At 40.4% G+C, this 22209-nt stretch overlaps 1 protein-coding gene across 3 annotated transcripts in view; it reads left to right on the top strand.

The window, feature by feature from the left end:
* The window catches only part of LOC105230981 (neuroligin 4-like), a 188059-nt gene that overhangs the window by 58578 nt on the left and 107272 nt on the right, over positions 1-22209 (top strand). For all 3 annotated transcript variants that reach the window (XM_029552311.2, XM_049449718.1, XM_029552312.2), the window contains one exon: positions 18458-19189. In XM_029552311.2, the coding sequence (XP_029408171.2) occupies positions 18747-19189 (443 nt within the window). In that variant the 5' untranslated portion in view covers positions 18458-18746. The remainder of the gene's footprint in view (positions 1-18457; positions 19190-22209) is intronic.

The raw sequence follows: 22209 nt of genomic DNA, 5'->3' as shown, positions 1-22209 counted from the left end.
CAGTCGAAATGCTAGAACGAGTCATCGAGAATTGGGCTCAACGTATGGTCCATCTGAGACGTAACAGCGGGCAACTTTTGGTAGAGATAATTAAAAAAAAAAAAAAAAAATGCCAAAGAATGTTCTTTCGAATATTGATAAAAATTTATCATTTTTCTTTGACAGCATATCTCCACCAAATTTATCATTTTCAGATCGTACAAACATAACATACAGCCATACAAACTAATCGGCGAAAATCCATAAGAAATGCAGCTGTGAAGGTTGTTAGAGCTTTTGTGCAGCTGAAGCTAAATTTTTTTCCCTTAGAGTAAATAAAGCATATCTCTAGATATATATTGCCATAAATGCTTTTGTAAATATTTAATTAGGAATTATACAAGTACATAGTATATAAGTACATAAAGTTAGTATATAATATTGCGCTGTTTTTATCCATATCGCTTTCCTAGCCGCCATGATTTAATTTAAATTTTTCCATTTTCTAATTTGAGCTAGAAAACGAAGTAAGTCGTCCACAATAAATGAACTGAGAAAACTTTTATGAAAGCGTCTTTACACTGCTCGCCTACTTTCTTGACAGTTGTCGACTTATTCCGGCGTTAAGTGCAGCAGCGAACGAATGAAAAGCAAGCGCCAAGAGTCTGTGGCAACAAATTATAGAAAAAGTGCGACGGACGCTCGGAAATCAATATATACGCAAACAGGTGTATGCTCAGCGTCGCGACTGCTGCGCTGAATTAATTAAAAGTTTGCGGGCAAGGACCTACATAAATTATCACTACTACAAACGCACATAAATTGAAGCACAACACTTGTCACCTCATTTACTTTCCATTTCCTCGTATTTCTGTTTGTTAGTGTTCGGCAGTTTGCATGCATTGTTTTTGTAGTAAGAAGCGTTGTTACTTGGCGGCACATAATTTTTCAGAAAAGCACGTGAAACATAACGGTGAAAATGAATTAGTAACCGAATGCCGCCAACTGCGACAACATGCTATTTGACGGGGCAACTAGCTGTAGTGAGTTACAACAGCGCAAACAATAACAAACGCAATTGGAGCAAAAGTTTCGACCTGCCACATTGCATATTGCCAGATTCATGGGCAACGCGCCACCGCCACTCACGACCTAATGGCACTTTGGCGTGCCACAACTTTGCAGTTGGTTTTTGCTTTTGTTTTGTTTTGTATTGTCTCGATTTGATATTGTTTAGCGTAGTCTATTTACAGGCGCTTGAACTATTGTTCGCCTCTTAACTGCTTTGGCTTTTGTTCGAGTATTTGTTGTGGCGGCGGCAACGTTTTGGCAGGTGGCAGCACAAATGTGCCCAAACAAATCACCTGTGCGTTTTTTGTTGTTGTGCCAAAAAGTCACCGACAGCGCATCAGCTGTCTGCACAGCTCGTCCACTACGGGCAGGGCGGCTGCCTTTGTAGCGACGACTATTTGGCGCTAAGCCAAAATTTGGTGACCGCTTCTGTTGGCAGCAGATAATTTGAATTTTTGTGGCAGCAATAATGAAGTGAAATGAGTGTTTAGTTTAGCTGTGGCAACAATAACAACAATAACAATGAGTGTCTAATTCAAAACAATATAATTCAGTGACGGGCGGAGAAATGCGGGAAAGCGCCGTTAATTGACGAGCGTATTGAAAGAACAGCACGCTTGAACGCTTTTCAAATATTGTAGGTTGCCAGCAAATTTAATTTTTTATTAAATTAAATTCATAAAATTAATTAATATACGCACAAAACTAAAGTGGTTGAGCACTGTTGTAAATATTTCTAAGATGTGTTGACATCAGCTCCAAATTTTTACGATCAGCCGTTTACATTTTTCACTTAAAAATGTTCTTTAAACTCTAAGATTAACCTCACATGCCAGCCATTGCTTTTTGCCAATTTTGGAATCGCTAACTACTTAACTGATTTGCAGATATTTTTTTGCATTTCGTAAACCTACATTTCCAACAAAGTAAAAATATTCCTGTTGAGAATAAGGGGGAATCCATTTGTGCTTCTCTACTTTTTCAAAGAAAAAACCCAGCAAGTTTATTTTTTTTTTGAAGATTATCTCTTTCAAATGTTTGCCGCGGCTAGTTCTCAATTGGTCCATCCGTTGTGTCCAATCTTCGATGGCTCGTTCGAGCATTTCGACTGGTAACTGGCAAATGACACGCGCCTTGTTTCGCTCCAAAATCTGAAATGAAGCGCGATTGTCCGCATAGACTTCAGACTTTAAATATATTTACAGGAAAAAGTTTAACGGTGTTATATCACGTAAATTTCGTGGCTAATCGACCTGCCAAAACGTGAAATTATCTGCTCACCGAAGTTTTCTTTCAATAAATCCATATATTGATCCGATGTGTGGGAAGTGCTGCTGTCTTGTTGAAACCAAATGTCACGGAGATCACGAGCTTTAGTTTAAAGCATCAAATAGGCGGTTGTAATCGCACCCTAACGGTCGCCATTGACGGTTACGTTCTCACTCGCATAATTTTTGAAGAAATATGAACCGATTATTCTACCGGCCCACAAACTACACCAAACCGTTGATTTTTCTGGATGAAATGGCAGCTCTTAAATCTCTTGAGATTGCTCTCCATCCGAAATGCGGAAATTTTGTTTGTTTACATACCCATTGGCCCAGATATGGACCTCAATGATGAACAAAATTTGGCTCAAAAACGTCGGATGTTCTTGAAACAATTCAAGATCGCATATCTAGAACCAATGTCGCTTGGGAAGGTCGAGAGGCTTTAGTTCTTGCACAAACTTTATTTTCCAATGCTTCCAATTTAAGATTTCGACGCAAAATGCGCCAAATCGTTCCATACGTCAGTCCAAGTTGCTGCCAAATCGACTCTCCACCGTCTTTATGTACGCACTCAGCTACAGCTTCGTGCTGGACGTGGTTTAGTCGGTCGATTATTATCTAGTTGTGAATGCTGGGTCTCAAGATGGATGATGGTGTTGCAAATAGTATGCTCAGTAGGTCGCTTATATTGGTCATAAGTTCAGCGAAGCGCGCGAAACACATTCTTTACAGAACGTGAGTTTTCGTTATAAAGTTGAATTATTTGCAAACGTTGTTCAGGCTTGGTTCTTTCCATGATGAAATGACAACCAATACGACTCACATATGATCTGTCAAAAAAAATACTATTGAAAAAAAATACCTCTAAACAATCTATAAATTCCAAAATAATAGTGTTAATATTAGACTAATTCTAACCGTAAATGAACTTCGTCTCAGAAAACTGTAATGTAATTTTTTTTTACTGCTTGAGACTGCTTAAGGGGTCAGTAGAGTAATCTTTTTTCCAACTTTTTTTTGCATTTTCTGTTCCCTTATACCCTTAGAATTAATGTAGAAACCCACTTTACCATTGGAAGTTTTCGAAAAAGGCCCAAAAATAATAATACCGCTCGACGTTCGGAGCGCTCGGAGTGCACACCTCCAACTTTAGACGCGATTTTCTCAAAACACATTTTTTTTTAAACTGGCGGACATGATTTCGGCCGACTTGCTTAATTTTTTTCTTTTTAAATGTTCACAAAACGCCTGGCTATCGTCTCTATATTTTTTATAGTTTATTAACGATGTTATGACAAAATTCATGTAAAAAAACATGGGGAAATTAGATTAAATAAAAAAAAATTAAAAAAAACGTTAATTACTTTTTTATTTGTCAAAATTTTTTTTCATGATTCTAGTAGGGACGATTAACAATTCACTTACTTTTTAAGAATAAATTGGATTTTTGTGTTTCAGATGATACAAACATGAGAAATCGTGACCGCCAGTGAAAGCGGCAACTCATTCACTCGGCAACTTCTGCGACAGATGTCAACCAAAACTTCCGAAATTCCACGATATTCCTCATGATATATGAAAATAGTTTTATTATAGAATAAAAATTTCTATAAAAAAAAATGTCAAAAAAAGGTTACATTACCCTACTGACCTCCTTACTTCCTATGAGCTAGTATTTTTCTTTTCTTTTTTACAAAAGTATACGTTTAATTGTTGTTGCTATTTACATTTATCCATAAGAATGTCCAAAGCGCTCTATTAAATACCTGCTAGAGAGTCCCAAGTGTTATGCTTAAGAACACTTCAATGAGTGGGGATAAAATCTCGTTTACTTTTATATGGCGTATATTTAAAATAGGCTAAAGCTATCAACTATACTCTATATGTTGAGTACATACACGTATATAGGCTGATATCAAATTAAGTAAATTCGTCATGCCAAGCAACTGAGCGATTCCGAAGGCAATCAGCTAGCACATGCCTGAGTTTAGCCATATCTCGAATTTCCACTCTAAAATCTGCAATTCAACTATACCGGTAATTCAACCGCAGGACTTAATGCCATCAGAGCCATAAATTAGTTTCTTGTTGCCTTTCAACACACGCTTTGCCTGCACAGCCAACAAGGCTTTACAAATACAGCATAGCATATATTTTCTGAGTGTTCCATTTCTTCGGTCGGCGACCAGCGGCGATGTCATTGACTTCTGTTTTACTCTCCTTGCGGTTGACAACAAAATAATTTGATGGATTTATGCGCATTTGTTGGTGTATTTGTTTCCGCGCTGGACCAACAGATAGATACAGAGATGTGCAAGTGTGTATCCATGCATTTGCTTAATCTCAAGACACACAGCCACGGACTTGTGTCCGACCGACTCATATTTGAGTATATTTTTATTCATCTCTCCCGTCATCTTGTCAACTCGTTTGTAGTTGTTGTGGTCCCATTTGCATTTGCTTTTCGATTTTCCCTTGGGTGAGGTTAATGCATTTATTTGTTTATTTAAATTGTTGCAAATGGATTTCGATATGCATATTTTAGTTTCGAACTTATGCTTTCTCTGCTTGGCAAGGTTGTGTGAGTATGTATGTGAGTTGATGTGCCATTCATCTGGACTACAGTCGGAATATTCTGTTGCCAATTTAAACAAGCATATGTTTACCAATTCGATATGATAGCGGACATTTCGGATTAAGTATTTGCATGCATATCGAAAAATTCATGATTTAAACGGACGCAGACAAACATTATTCGTTCTCATGCGACTGTATCGAAAATTTTCCTTGCTTTTTCCTGTGTGCCACTTCCCTTTTTTTTACTTGTGGGTCTTCTCTCATAAGCTGGATTTCTTATAGCATGAAGCTGTATATGACAGCTATGGTATGTGCTATAGTAATCCATTCTGCACAAACTTTTTGTACTACTGGCTTAAACAATACTCTTTGCCAAATTTCGTGAAGACATCTCGCCATATAGTTTAAAAGGTTTTCATAAAAAGTTAGGTGAGGTTACGTTCGATGGCTGAACCAATGATTGCCATAAAAGCTGAATTCCTATTTCAGATCTTAAAAATCGTCAGAGCGTTTTACGATCAATATAACTGGGCTTAGCATATAATGACTACTTCAGAATCTGGCAGGAGGTAGAACAAAAAGAGACTACAGAACGTAATCTATGCGAGTACTCCTACAAGGTTTTGTATAAGTAAATAATGTTGTTGTTGTTGTTGTTGTAGCTTGAAATAATTTCAAGGAATGGTGCCGGACTAACAATCCTTGGCTGGATAAAAGTTCTGGTCCGTTCCGGTTACTTAGATCCGTCTATTGTGGGAACGATAGGAAAAGAATCGCAACTATGTGTTGACTGAGGCTTTCTTGACGATGGCTGAGAGGTTGCACAAATAAAACTTTGTATACTGATGAGCTTCATTGGTACAGAGAGTATATAATGGAATAAGGTGATTTTAGAGCCAGGTGGTTTCACAATTCCCCTCCTACAAGCCTAGGGGTGTTGTTAGAGATCCACTCTACCTTTCCTACCCACGCAACATACTTATTTATGGAACTATTAAAGGTACCTCAACTGACTTCACAGTAGCGATAATCAACACAGTACTGTGACCTCTACAAACCCATTGAAGCTAATTATCGCCCCCGGTATTGCTTAAAAAATCTGTTTCTAATAATTTTAAAGCCACACAGCGAACCAACGTGGTATGCATGATGAGATCAATAAGCCCTTTGCGGCGTCTGTCTTTATATTATTAGGTTTTCATAAGAATAGCTAAGCAGCTAGAATTTCAAAGGAATGCAAAATAATGCAATAAATAAATAAGCTTGATGATAATCGGTACCAGTATGTGCTTAGGTGACGTATGTAGGAGGTACTAGGTCACAGCAATGGAGCAATACCGAAGCCATTGGAAGCATTGCAGTCTTAAATTCCACCCAACGCCATCGCACATAACTGTATGTGTCACACTGTCTCGTCTACCAAATTCGTATAAATATTCTACACACTGGTTTGTGTGAATTGCATAATGCAGACTTGCAATGTCGTCAGCATACTCACATCATCATCACCGACATGATGATAATCCCCAATGGCAACACACATCGGCGCCAACAACAATAACAGCCAGCAGTATTTCGTAGGTTTTGGACGATTATGCGCATTTTAGCACACTTCCTTTATTTTGTTCAAGCAAAAAATCAAATATGTATGTGTGCATTTGTTATACTACAAAGGGAATGCAATCTCCATTTTATTTGATTTTCCGTTCGTGCTTGCCAAAGTCATCAGCGCTGCTTTCACAAGGCCCACTAAATTGCATTTTCGAAGAGTTTCTCCGGCCGCATCTTCATTGTCAAATTCAGCCTCATCCTCTGCCTCATTTTCAGCCTCTGCCTCAATTTCAAACTTAGCGCCAACTTCAGCCTCAGTCCTCGTAGCCCCAACCTCAGCTTCGGCCTCAGTCTGTAGATGAGCGCTTCGCGTCAGAGCAACAACACAAACGCCATCACACTAACGACTGTTGGCAGCCATATTGCGGCACTTATGGCTGTAAAAAGCGCCGATAAACATTTGGCAAATGACTTCCAGACAATGGAGCAAATGCCACTTCAAACCAAGGCATACACGGACGGCACTTGCACTTATGATAATGCAATAAAAACACTTCGCAAATACTGTAAATGCATAATTCGTGTAAGTGGCGCTCCAAAGTATAAAGTCGGCCACAAATTCCTATTCCGGTTCCAAGAGGCGGCAGTTTTCCTTAACGTGCACTTTCATTAACAATAACTTTTCTTTAATAACAATGCAAACTCGTTGAACGCGGCACGTAGTCGTCGAGCTATAATAGTGGCGGGAAATTGTTGTTGTTATTATTGTAGCAACAGAACACATCCCTAAAGTAGTTTAGAGAAACACTGCCCGGTTGACAGTAATTGGTGGGATAAAACCTCGGGCTCGTTCCGATTTCGTAGGCCCGACTGACTTTGAACGGAGTAGCGGATAAAAAGAGGTCTGTCGTTCTTTTCCCAAAAAATCAAGCTGCGTGCTGATGTCTACTCGCAAAACGAACCGCCGGTTCGGAACAAAGAACTGGTTTCAAACGTAGAACCAAACGGAGTAGCGGATAAATAGAGGTCTGTCGTTCTTTTCCCGACAAATCAAGCTGCGTGCTGATGCTTACTTGCAAAACGAAGCGCCGGTTCGGAACAAAGAACTGGTTTCAAACGTATAACCAAACTGAAACATAGACCCGTTCATACGACAGTATAGTCAAGGTAACCGGAACGCCAAAGATTGTCAACTCGGCAGTATCTTACCGCTACAACAGAAACAACCAGGCTCTGTACTTTCGTATAGAAGATTAAAATTATGTAGCCGACCTTATGATGAAATAATAGATGAATAGATGAAAGCATCTCCAATGTGACTCTCATAGCTTGCACTACGCTCAAAGCATTTGCAATAAATTCGCTTCAATAAATTTCAATAACATTATCATGAGTATGCGCCTTTAATGTTAAAAATAACCACTTATTTCAACCCCACCCGTTGTGCAGTCTCCACTTGGCAGCATTTGCGACTACCAGCCGCCAGTGCGTCTTCAATTCGCAATTTCCTCTCGTATTCATATTTAAATTTGCAATTTCCTACGTCCAGATGGCAACAACTTATCTACTCAAAAGCAACTAAAGCGTAAGAAATTGCAAAAATATTAGAATTTCCTTTAATGCAGCAGCATCCCGTAGGAGCGTCACAATTTCCTCACCTTCTTGTGCATTGCTGCTGCTGCCACACGAAAAAAGTAGTTAAATTTCAAAGAAATAATAAAAATATTAAAAAGGAAAAATCTTAAGAAAAACATAAATGTGTTTCGCACGCACCGAAATGGAGCCGCTAACAGAGCCCGAGCGAAGCTATGGAAGCAGCTTTGCGCCAAGTGCAACAGTTTCGCCAGCAGTAAAAGGGCATAACGTAACAAACGAATAAAATTAGAGGAATATCCCTAAAGCGCTCGTGCATTATGCTGGTTATTGCAAGTCTTGCAGCTTGATTTTTTTTTGTCGTCGAGGAAATGGGATTTTGCTCGAATATATTTCTGCATTTTGCTGTTGTGGCCAACTTTATAGCCTGAACAGGGTGTATTAAGTTTGCGCGATGTTCGTAACATCGAAAAAGAAATGTCAGTATACACCATAGATAAATGATCAGCATGACAAGCCGAGTCGATTTAATCACGTCATACAGACTGGCGGACAGTCCCAGTCCTCAGTATTTATGTTAACTAATCTTTCAGTTTTTGAGATATCACTATGAAATTTAACACTCGTTCTTTTCTCACCAAGACGCTGCTCATTTGTGGGTACGGCCGATTTCGTGTCACTATAGCATATAGCTGCCATACAAACTGAACGATCGGAATTAAGTGCTTGTATGGAAACCTTATTTATTTAAAGAGATATCTTCACCACACTCGACATAAGTTATTACCTCAGGCAATAATGAAATCTCCGAAGAAATTGTTCAAATCGAAAGACTATACAAACTGAACGCTCAGAGTCATGTGCTTGTATGGAAAACTATTTTTTTCCTAAATTTTTTACTCTCCAAAGAAATCGTTAAGATCGGACCACTATAACATATAGCTAACATGTTCGAACTTCTTGTAAGCAATTGTTTATTTTTGTGAAGGGTATTCTAGCTTCGGTGCAACCGAAGTTAAACTTTCCCCTTGGCTTGATTGCAACGGCTGCTCTTTGCCTTTGCTTGGCTCTTGCTGTGTTGTATTTTTGTTGACGCTCGCTACCGTATGCAAAGTTCTAGCGCTGGGAATTGTCTTTCACCACTTTCACCGCATTATTCGGCATTTGGTGCTTTCTTAGCGGTTTTAATTTTTGTAGTTGTGTGTCAGATTTCGCGTTAAGTGCACCGCATCGGTTTTTGTTTATCACGGTTAAGTGAAATGCATATTTGTTGCTGTGTTTTTGGCGTTTGTCAGTCAGTCGGGCTTTTGTTTACGCAAAACAGTCCCAGCAGCTATTCTGGCATGATTGCTTTTGAAGAACTCGAACGCCAACTAAAAAACAAATCTTGGCACGCTGCCTATGAACACCATAGTCGCTGCACAAAACATATCTGTTTACTGCTTAAATTCGATTTTCCGTTGCTCGGTGCTTTACTCCCACTACATCCAGCACTAACTAGCAGTCTTTTCACAGCGCCCATTTGCCAAGTCGCAGCCCAGGCATTCGTAAGTTTTTGCCGCGCCTATACATCCCACTCCGCCGCCATCTTAACTCCCTCCAACGCAATTGGTTTTAATTCTTCGTAAGACGCCTTTTACCGCTGTTGCCGCCTCTTCTATCGCATCCCAGCCTTACTACAATTGCGAACACATTACCGCCCATTTCTTGCTTTAAACGCGTTTATATATTTTCTTGTGTGTATTTACTTGTTATCATTATTAGCTCCTGTTTTCTTTATGTCGGAATGCCAGCCCCACGTCTCTACATCTAAGATTGTTTATTCAACTTAAGTAACCACAGCACTGGCTTCCGGTACTCCGCGTCTTGCGCATAACCGCTCGCCTCTAACAGCTTTTAGCTCACTTTTTGGTTTGCTCGCAAATAGTTTTGTATTTTTTAAATCATTTATTCTCATTCTTGCCACCATCGCATCCAGAAGTTGTTTACTTTATCGAATTTCATTTGTATGTATGTGCCTACCATTGCCGTGGCGCTGCCACTTACATCAGTTGCCCTCCCTCCCACATCTGTTTTATAACGTTGCCAGCACACATTTTAGTCGCTTTCTTCCATTGGTCCATTGTTTTTGCTTTTTTTCACAGTTGCTGTAAAATTCCCGTCGACTTCATGACTTCCTGCATTTCCTTACTCCCACGCTTGCCTTCTCCGTTGCTCTATCTGTCTTCAGTACTTTTGGTAATGACATTGTTTACTTAGCGGTCAATATGCTCGGTCTGTTCTTATTCCCCACCACAACTGTGTTCTTCGCACAATATTCTCTTTGTGCTTGTATTTTATTTATTTTTCTTCAATTTCATTTTCAATAAAATTAAATACACTTTGTGCGCTATAATGTTTCTTTGATTCCATGGATATTGAAAAATATGCGAGTTTGTATGAGCACGTTGCCTCCGAGCACAGGGGCGGTTCAAATTCAGTTTCAGTAACAATAACAGAGCAAGTATATTGATGATAAATACAGCTAAGAAGACCGCGACACACTGCCACTGACAATTACAAAGCGTCAAGGTTCCATCAAATATTTAACAAATCTAAATCTTCCGAGCACACAAGTTTCTTGGCGCCTATTGCCACACCCACAAAACACCATATATCGAAAATTTATAAACTGCCAATTTAGTAAACAAATCTATAGTTTGATGCAGAGGATTGCAGTGGTGAAGAGCAGCTGTGGTTTGAAAAACTTAAAAGAAGTGGCATGTCCCCGCCTTTAACAGGTTTAATTTACATACATATCTCTCAAAACACTTAAGCTAAAGGAACCAAACTCGTCCATATTTAAAGGAGCTCGTATCAATCTTGCAGAATGCTGCCTATTTTTAGGCGAAACCCCTATATTTCGGAACCTGCTCGACCGATTTCAACCAAGTTTGGTAGATAATATTTCTCTGGCATTCATACATTGCCATGCGAAAATGTAAGCTTATGCCGAATATGTGGACTCCAGTTCCAATTGCGAAAAGTCCCTGGCCTACAATAGTAAAATACATATCTTGGAATTATTTTTTTTTTATTCAAAAGTGGCCCCTTTTCGGCACCATGTTTGTAGTACGATTTATCTTTTGCTTCTAAATGAGGCTCAGTTTCGGTGATCACTTCTTTATTCGACAAAACTTTCTTTGCAGCGAAGATTATTCTGAGATCTGAGAACAGGAATAAGTCGCTAGTGGCCAGAGCTGGCTGCGCAAGCAATTCGAAGCCCAATTCATGGATTTTTGCCATCGTTTCCACTGACTTGTGACCCTTTTTTCTTCAAACGCGGTCGTTTTTCGGCGAATTCGTCCTACAAACCGTCTAATTATTTCATGGGCATTCCAAAGTATAGACGACATTATCTTGTTATTCATGCAGTCCACTCGGATGACTGTCGATTGAACTTCGTAGTGAAATAGTGGAGCCATGCTTGATGCATTGTCACATATTAATAACCCAAAAACTCGTGTTGATTATGCTTGAAAATCTTCAAACTCTGCTCCGAACCATCAAGTCGTCGTAGTTTTTGATCTAAAGTGAACTCGCGCGGCACCCAATTTTTTGACAGAAGGGGGCTTCAAAAATGTCTCTTATAGCCTCTACAATATCTCTAATGCTATAAGAAGAAGATTTCTGCGCACTTCCCTGTTGCATCTACTATGGAGGGCTCTCATGAAATCGTGCCACAGATGCGTCTCTTAATATTTTGCTATCTTTAACAATTTATCGTGAAGACCGTAACGTAACATGATGCTCCATTATGCGGGATAACATCTGACGCGCTCTCGAATTCTATTAACCAATAAAAAATCAGATTGCTTCCGAAGCGATTCACTTGGCGCTCTTATCGCTTTTGCACGCCGGGCGCTGGGCTGGCATCACTGAAGCGAAGAAAATTCAATTTTTCTCGAACGCTGCATTGAAAGCGAGTGCCGCGCTGCATGCAACGTGCATTGTTATCGCAGCTGTTGTATTTTTTTATTTGCGCTTTGCGGCGCGTTGGCCAAGTGGCAAGTGGCAAGAAAGCATCCACAACACACTGCACAATGAAGGCGAGTAAAATGAAAGCCAAAGCCATCAACGGACACTTAAGACAAACAAAGCCATTGCTAATCTGTAAAACTGCAATTACAGCGAAATGTCGCTGCAAGCGGACGGCCTTGCGGACCGTTGTGGGGCGGGGCTGGGCTAACTATTCCATGTGCAGCTGCGTTGTGTTTTGTTGGTTTAGCTAAAGTGGCGTTTCGTGCAGAAAACAGCCATTGCTTAACTGCTTGCAATACTTGCCACAAAAACAAAAACTAAAACAATAAAAATAAAACTACAATTCGGTTTTAGAACAAGCAAATACTACGCACACATAGACACTGCCAAGAACAACACGTTGCAACGGCAATTCTTCCAACCTCTTGTGTGTTGCTTTCCCTTCTTTAGAAGCAAATAATACTTTCTGCATTGCGTTTTTGTGCTACATAAATACTGCTAAAACAACAAAGTGTTCGTGTTTACAGAGCAACGCTTTTGAAACAGCAAAAAGAACAATACGCCTTGCTCATACACATACCGAAAGTGTTGGCTGCCCCAGCTATGTACTGGTCTTTTCATTCGACATTCGCTTTGTAGCTTTTCTATGCAACGCAACCGGAAGAACAACGGGCAAAGTAGGAGTGAAAGAATAACAACTGCGATTAGGGAGATTGGGGAAGGAAATTTGAAAAAATATCAACTTTTCTGTTTATTTTTGTTAGTTGGAAAAGTAGCCGTATTAGCTTCAGTAAATATTTTTTTCCTGTCATAGGAATACATTTCAAAGTCAGGTGCCGTTATTAGCCTGCCTGGGGAAATTATTATTCAGTTGATTTTACAGTTACTTGCGACAAAAGATTTACACATACACAGAGAACAAGAAGAATAGAAGAAGGGAATATCCCAACCAATAGTAAATGTGATTTAAGCTACTAGCATCGGTCTCAAATATTTTGCCTTTTCGAGTAGTTGGTTGAAATTTAATATTTCCTGCTAAAAAACATTTCTTCATGAGATTTCCATTTCAAAAAAAGACAAGCATTTAAGCGGCTTAAAGCAGCATTAAGCGAGAGCTTCAGAGTTCACTCGATTTAACCATGTCTGCTTGTCCATCCGTCTGGTTTCATGTTCAAAATGTCGTTAAGGGGAATATCAACAAATATGTCCTTGGCAACAGCACGCTGTATGACAATCAGGTCCAGAGAGGGTGCATCTAACAGAACGTGTATAAAATCTGTTGAGATGCTGCGACATACAGGCAAATAGGCAAGTATCATACAACGATAAATTGAGAGGAGTTTTTAGGATCTCAAGACTGTCGTGGCTACTTTTCATCATACAGCGGCTCCATAAGTGGCACAGGCCACTAACAAGTCTCGATATATGGTGCGAACAATACGACGTCCTAGACCTCAATCATTTTGCTTAGCCTTAACAGCATTATCACCGTTTTTTCCATCAATATGTTCACCCTCACACCTAAACTCCAAGAATTTACAATCTGTAAGAGTTGTCCTCCCGCCCGCTCTAACTCAGACCTCGAGCGACCTTCGACGAGAAGAAAAAGGTCGTCCGCAGACACACAACACTTACAGAGTCTGCTGCTCGAGCAGAGAATCCACCATAAAATTCCAAATAACTGCATGGACCACAGATGGAAGCCTGCGGGCAGTCACGAACATCCCCACCTTCCCATTCATGCCAACTAGATAGGCCTTTCTGTCCGAAAAGTAACTCCGCCAAAGACAATTTTCCGACAGACAAGCTCCTCTAGCCATTGCACCACTCGATCCAAGCTTAGGTAGTTAAACGCCTCCTTGAAGTCAACAAATATGCCAAAGACTTTAGATTTTTCTGAGTCTGGGCTTCTTTGCTATGGGGGGTAAAACCCCTTTTGAGAGGCGAAGGTAGTGGACATGGGTGCACGTAATTGCAAAATACCCGATGTACTCAGACATTAGGGATCTGGATAGTATGGGCATTAGATGGACTGATGGATATTGAGATGTTAGCGGTGTAATCTCCATTGGTCGACTGTCGAACAGTTAGGATCAATTGCGAGTGAACGCGTTTAACTGAGAGTTTGGGTTAGCTTTTTATGTGAATGGTGAGTACGTGTGATTGTCCCACCCCTAGTCACCAGTCCAGAGCAGTATGGAAACTCAACTGATAGTAGTTTCGGCTACGAGGTCTGACCGGAGACTTAGTTCTGGTACCACGGGGAGTAGGAATTCATGAAGTTCGCTCCAATCTACCCATGCGACTAGCCCCTCGTTAGGGTTGTGGTTAAACCCGAATGCGAGAAGAACTGACACTTTTTGAGTTGAATGTGGAGCTGCCATGCAATCAGGTACCGAACCCAAAGTACGGCAGAAGTTTTAGATGGACCTCGAACCTTACGAAAGTGGTTAGTCTATTCCACCGTGTCAATTGGTACTGAAAATACCTGTGCTTTTAAGCGCCGTGGGTTAAGGCTGTCTTCAGCAGGTAGCCACGTTAAATACACCGGGCGTTGTCCCTCCGTCTGTATTTTTCCGAAATATTCCCTCAGTTTTTGAGATATCGGTCTGAATATTTTTACCCGTTCCTCACTCACCCAGAAGTTTTTTTTTCAGAATTTCATCAAAGTTTGCTCATTTACTAAAACTATCCAATCTAAATTTAGTAGTATTTCAATGCTCTCCTTTAATCACAAAAATATTTAACATATTTGCTAATTTGAAAACTTTGTACAAAACGTGAGAAATTGCAAAACTTCGCTCGCGTTAAAAGTAAAATAAAGAGTTTCATGAAGGCGTCATTGGCCAAGCTGAAAAGTATTTTGCATTTATTTTAATGCACACTTTTAGGCGTAAAAGCATGCGATTATATCACACTTCACACGCTGCATGCCACATACCACGTGGCACAAAGCTGCAGGTGTTATTCATCATTAGTCAAATATGCGCATATGTGTGTGTGTCTGCATGTGCGGATGCTCCTGCATGCAGGCCGTCGCTTCCGCATTAATGTGAATAGTTTTTTGCCGCCTAGAAGTATGCTACAAAGCATGCCCGTAACGCGTACGCTTTGCTATTATTTCAACTTTTTGCACTTGTTGTGCCCGCTTCGTTCGTTGCCCATTCGAAGCCGGCAGATATATGTACATACTATTAGTGCGCATGTGTGTACGCGCTTTTGTCGCTTTTCGTGTGCCAGCAATTTTTACGGTTTGCCGCCTACCTTTGTTTTTCGCCAGCTTTTCCTGCCTAATTTAAATTTTTCGCCATTACCAAGCCACCGCATAGCCGCATGCCACATGCCATATGCCGCATGCCGCATGTGCGCATATTTGGCAAGCGAATGCCTTTGTATGGCCGCTCCGCATTGTAGCTGTGCTGGCGTTTGTCTCCATTTTGTTTATTCACACACTTCCGCTGTGTCAGCCTGCTGTCCCCGCTTTTGGCCCTGGCTGCGGCTCTGCTCCTTTCGGGGCTTTATGGTAATCATTTCTATTTTTACGAAAAGTTAACTAATATGTGCACATCCCTTGGGGGCACAAGAGTGATATTTTTAATTTTGTATTTAGCATATTCATTGCTCATGGTTTGCCAGCAGACATGGGTGCTGGCGCACGAGTCCTTGGCTGTTCGGTATGTTCAGTGTGTGTAAGTGTAAAAATGCTTTTGGGTGCAAATGAATTAATTACCGTTAGAGGCTGCTTCTACTCGGCAGCTAACCGAAACTTTTTATGCATTTTGTTGAGATTTCTGTACATCTGGTCCGGGTCGTTGCACGCAGAAAAACAAAAACAAGAAAGAATTTGTATTTTGATTTTATCGTTCAGTTTATATGAGAGCTATATTCAATAGCAATCCGATCTAAACCTTGGGCAATTCTCTACGCCAAATTTCGTGAAGATATCTTGTCATATGAAAAGTTTTTCATGCATAAACCTGATTTTAATCGCTAAGTTTGTGTGGCATCTCGTACATATCACCAAAAAATCGGCGCTTGAGCAAAGCCATCTGACTTAACTGCTGCCAAATGTTATCAATTTGTAAGCATGCTCTTCCTCACACGCGAAAAAAGGGCTAATCATCCAGAACATACTCTAAGATTTCCGTAAATCCCCCCGTTTACCCTCGAAGAGCTACAAGTACCCACTGGCAAGCTCAAGGTCAACAAATTACCCGGCACAAATGGGATCCCAGTGGACATCTTGAAACAAAATCGCTGCAGAGCGACCGACATTACTATTGAATGGGTACAACGCCTGCCTTGGAACTAGAATATTCCCTGAACACCGGAAAAAGCAACGGTTAGTGCTAATGAGTAAAGGAAAAGGAGATTCCAACTTGCCATCAGCATGCAAGGGTTTAAACAGCATCTCATAGAGCTTCCACTATGCCTGCTTGATACAGCGGGGAAGCTCTGTGGGATGCAGTTTAAACCCACAATCGAAGCGACTATCAACGAAGATGGAGGACTCTCCTCTAAACAACACGGCTTTAGGCCCGGCAGATCAAATATAGGAGCTGTAAAATGCGTCATTGTAAGTATAGAAGACGCACAGCGTAGATGGCATAAATACAAAAGAATAGTGCTGTTGAGAACTTTAGATGTCGCCTTTAACAACGCTAGATGGAAGTATATAATCGACACTTTCGAAAAAAGCTGTAAAATCCCCGACTACCACAGAGCTGTGGTGCCGAGCTACCTTAGTAACATAAAACTGCTGTACCATCCAAAAGAGGGATTACCACAGATAGCAGTCACGTCAGGAGCAGTAAGCTACCTAGGCGTAAGTCTGGGTACAAATACGGCACGCCGCAGGAAAGGCGGTAAAAATCACTTCCCAACTCAGCAGACTAATGATCAACATAAGAGACCCCAGCCAAGAAAAGAGGAAGATCCTAATGTCGACTACAATCAACATAATATTATATAGAACGGCCGATGTGCTTAAAAATGAAAATCGGCCTAAAGTAGTGGCCAGAGTGCAGCCCTCAGAGTTGCATCAGTGTCAGGCGATGCAATATTAGTGATAAGTGGTAATGCCCTTATTGACCTTCTGGTATCTAGCTGTGAGAGCTAAAGAAAACATACGAAAATAACAAAAGTGCAGTACGAGTAAAACAAATAAAGAAAGGTACAATAACAACAAGCCAATGAAGATGGGAGAATCAGAGTCGCAGCAGATGGACGGCCAGACTAATAATAGATCTAAACTTATGGACAAACCGTAAGTTTGAAGAAGTAGATTTTTACACAACTCAGCTGTTTTCCGGTCATCATCGCGTACACAATGAAGCGACAGAAGACGATGACGCTGAACAATTTAATCAGTCAAGCTGAAGAGTGAAGCAAACTGGGGAATTATCCAGAAATTCGCAGCAGTCTTGCTAAACAGCAAAAAGCAGGACCTGGACACAGGTGTGCAGATGTAAATCTCTCTATGTGATAAATAGAGGTAATGCAAATGTGGTTTTGTAAATTTTCGGGACAACTTCTTATCAACTAAGGCACTAGCATCGAAATAGAAAGATAAACTTAGCAGTAAACTTAGCCACTGCAACAAAAGACGATAATTATTTATAAGAAATGGATCACTACAAATATTTAAGCCATCCAGTCTTCGCAACAAAATATTCAATCACTTTGCATTTCTCTTTTCAACTTAATAATCCTTCCAATACCATAAAAGTCGCTACACCAACCACCTTAGTAAACCGGAAAGTTTATGGGTATATTTTGCTCGCAAACCTTGTATAGCCGTGTGTGGCGTTTGCAACATTTTTAACACTTCAACACCAACAACAACAAAAATTAATTATAATTATCATTAGTAATTATAACTTTGTATTTCATGTTTATTTTCAACGAAACGGTGGAACCACACTATTTTCAATAAATGAGCGCAGTAAACTCCGGTTAGTAGCATTAGCAGTGTATCTTCAGGAGCATAGCAGAATGTACCGCCTTGGTGTATACTACAAGCTCCGCATATCCGCATTTATCTAATTATCTGCAGGTCATTACCATGCTTTCGCATATTTAATAGCAAAAGTTGGACGTTCTACAGCACATCACACAGTCAAATCAAAAAGTTGGAACACTTTAGAATGAAATAATGAACCATAGAATATTCACACATTTTTACGTCAAAAAGGAGTGCTTAAGGCGACGATAATGCGAAGAACGCTTCGTTTTTAGAAAGTGCCATAAATTTATAATTGGTTTTTATTTAGTTTAAAGCATAGTCACTCATTATGTGCTTTCCGTAGAACTTCATTCATATTTGCATTTTTACAAGCTTTAACTATACAATATGAAATTAAAAGACATATGTATATTTTACTTTCTATTTTTAGGACACTCATAGGCACCAACTGAGCCAGACAACAACAACTACGACAACAAAACTGCCAATTTTGCCAACCCACAACCAACCAAAAACTGCAATCAATGCATTTGAAGATACCCCAAAGTAGTTGCTGTCCAAATCGGACTTTCAGTCAATCGCCAAGCATAACAACTACACAAAAATGCAACTCAGCGTTAGGTTAAAATTCAACACACCGCATAGATAGAAAAAGCGTAAACGTCACAACAACGTTAGCAAAGCCAAGAATAGCGAACCAAAGAAGAAAAACTCGCAAAATGCTTCAAGACAAGTGCGCACAGCACGCGATTGAAGCGCGCTTGTTTGAAGTGAAACGCAGAAATACTACAACAACACACGCACGAATTAACGAAAATATGACCAAATGCCGAGCGATGCACAACACTGTAAATAGTACACTCAGCCGACCGTTCAGCAAAGCCGTTAAAGCCACTTGTCATTTAACGAACTTCACTACTTGGTCGCATTCGATGCTGTCAGTAGTCGCGAGTGTGTTGGTGGTGAGCGTGTTGATGCCGCACTTGACCGAAGCCTCCACACTGGAGATCTATAAGAATGCGCGACTCGGCCATCGCATTGTACAGACGCGTTATGGGCGTCTACATGGTCTGATTTTACCGTTGGACAATTTTCGCTTTCTGCGCTCGGTGGAGGTGTTTCTCGGCGTGCCATATGCGACGCCACCGACCAAACAAAACCGGTAAGTTGACCACTAGCATATTTTTTTATTATTTCTTGACGATCACATCGTTTGCCCTTTCTCTCGTTGTTCGTAGTTAACACAACCTTAATTTCGAAGTTACTGAGTTCCAGTACTCATTCTTTTAATAAAAATTTACTACTGAAAATTAAGGTTAGGTTAGGTATTCTCGTTTCACGTTCCGGTAATTTTAAAGTCAGGAAGAACATGTAACCAAATAAAGCTGGAGATAAAAATAAGCTCGTGTGAACCCAAAAAAAAAGCCTCATGGACTGAGCCCCCGTCGGCGAATTGCTGCTAAATCGCAAAAACAAGGACCCAGTTGAAGTAAGTGAAGTGACCCATAAGTGGGACCCTTTGGCCGATTGGAGAGGAATTTCGTTCATACAGTACAGATAATCTTTTGCATACACCTCATAATTTGTACCTGACATCAAGGGATTACTACCTGTTCCTTTCTTTGGCGAATAATTTTGCTGGTGAAAGAATTACCTCAAGAGAAACTTGGGACAATCGACTGTCTCTATTGTTTTGATAAGTGCTCATAAGGATGAGCGTTCTGTTAAGCTGTCATTGTGGAATTACCAACAAGTTATCGAACAAAATAGAACATACTTCACCTAAATCAAATAATTCTAACTATACTAGATAAAATCTAGCATTTTATGCAAAAATAATGGATTTATTTTTGGTTGACCCAAAATCGATGGATCTCACTTGATAGATATGTGTCCTCTATGTAGCCGATAAGCTGCGAAATATGGATACCCAGCTCCCTATAAATCAACGAAATGTTTTAAGCTTACCACTTCGTTAGGTTCGGCAAAGGAATTTCAATTCTCAGGCTGGCAAAACTTTGGAGCAAGATGTGAAAAGATGATATAACCTCACCTTCCTCCGTATAGCTTTGTCAAACAGCGCCCGCCAGAATATTTAACCGCACCGCGTGTCACACTAGTTATTCACCAGCGCTTGCTGATCAAGAGGACGTTGGACTCGATTTCATTCGAATGAGTTTGGGGAAAAGATGCCCTCACTAGCAAGCTCGTCGGTTTTGCAGTTTCTGGCGATACTGCTGTGACCGCGAACTCATACAAGTTTAATGTAAAAGAATTTTAAAGCTGTTGCTAATGCATGGCCATGCTTCTCATTGACTAGTTTTGAGCTCACAATCAGCGAGTGCATACCTTAATAGCAGCCAACTCCGCTCGAAAAACGCTATACTGGTCTGAAACCAGGGTTGATGGAGAGCTCCCTTTAAAAAACTCCACCGCCTACTCCCCCTCTTAACTTCGATTTATCCGTGCAATCGAAGTAGTAGAGAATTGCAGAAATTTACTGCCCGAAACCTGTCATATACCCATCAGCCTTCGCCGCCAAACACCTACCAACTATGTCTAAAAAAGCAAAGTGTGGAATGGCATCGAGTGCCACTTTTGGGGTTGTCCTAAGTGCACCACAGCTTCCGATGAGTTTGCTAGTGAGGTTTTTTCCAGCGCCCTTCAACAGACATTGACCCCATAAGGCATTATAAACATAACCACGCCTTCATAAAGACAGAAAACAACTTTTGGTGAGAGGATCCACCTATTTCCAATGGCTCCTCCTCTACAACAACTGATGCCTTCTTCACTCTCACTCTCTCTGCGATTTTGAGCTTCCATGAGAACTTTCTTCCTATCATATATGGGATAAGCCTCAACTACTTGACCCTGTCTACCGGTTGAGGAAGATATTCTCCCAACGAAGCGAGAGTCACCTCAGGGATTTTGTATCTTCTAATAACTAAATAAAACTAGCTTATTTTTATTTTGGATTCATGGCTAATTCATTCCCCACTTGGTAGCCACATTTATATACCGAATCCAATAAAAATTTGTGAAATTTTACTTTCAACATAAAATTGCGAAATATTTTGAAGTCAACGTTGCCATTGTTGATGCAACTCAACACCAATTTTATCAGATCAGTAATATTTTAAAACATATTTTTCCGGAATGTCAGATTCAATCTGCGTATGTGTGAGTGTGAGCCAGTCAACAATCCATCAAATTTTACGAGCACTTTGTTTTTTCTTTACTTGATATTTATCGTCTGCATTTATCTCCTGCGGCGCAATGGAATTTAATATAACTTTATGAAAACAACATTTCCTCACACCGCAAATGCACTCCCGAAAGCGCACTCCCGCAAGCAGGAAGCGTCAATTCAGTGGGCTTCCCGTGTGGCATGCGTAAAATAACATGATAAAGCCTGCTTTCCGCGTCCATATTAACCGATTTTATGGCAGCTCATTTGCATGTTAAAGGCGCATAAGAAAATTTCATACACATTCATTGAATTAGTATGCCGTTACCATTTTAAGCACTTTCGCGAAATCTTCATTATGCCACAGCGTTTAATGAGCGCTCCACCATTTGATCACTGGCGAAATTTTGCCACACAGTCAGCGCGTTGGCAGCCACAAGCCACATTGAAGACAAAGATATCCTTTGCGAAATTAATGGCGCGCATTGCTGTTGTAGTTGTTGTTGCAGTTTTTATGTTGCCACGGAATACCTTTAAGAGCATTGCGGAAGGTCTGTGTAGAAGTGGTCAACTTTCTGCGATTTTCTACGAATGGTTGCGACGACCGCATTTAATTTGCTTTATAACGCAAGCATAATGACAACAATAACAGCAAAATGTTGCATGCAGACGTGCGCGCGCCAGAAGGGGGGGCGGTTGGGGTTTGGTTAAATGCGACAGCTGAGTGGCGTGAAGCGTGTTTTAATGCACAATATAAGCCGCGCTTGCCGTCATTGTTGCTTTGTATTTGCTACAATTGTGCAATAACATTTTAGTGATAATTTCATAATGAAAGGCATTAAAGTAAACTGTGGCCACACCCAAAGCGCGAAGAGTTGGTTTGCGAATCTGTGGTAAGTGCGAATTCAGTAGAAATTCGGATCTTACAGGGGCATAGAAGAGGCCAAGAGGGTATTATTGCGAAATGCTGCTTATGGAATTGCTGTAAGTAT

Source organism: Bactrocera dorsalis, chromosome 2, assembly GCF_023373825.1.
Source record: "Bactrocera dorsalis isolate Fly_Bdor chromosome 2, ASM2337382v1, whole genome shotgun sequence".
In the NCBI taxonomy this organism is placed as follows: Eukaryota; Metazoa; Arthropoda; class Insecta; order Diptera; family Tephritidae; genus Bactrocera; species Bactrocera dorsalis.
This window is presented reverse-complemented; position numbering and strand designations above follow the sequence as displayed.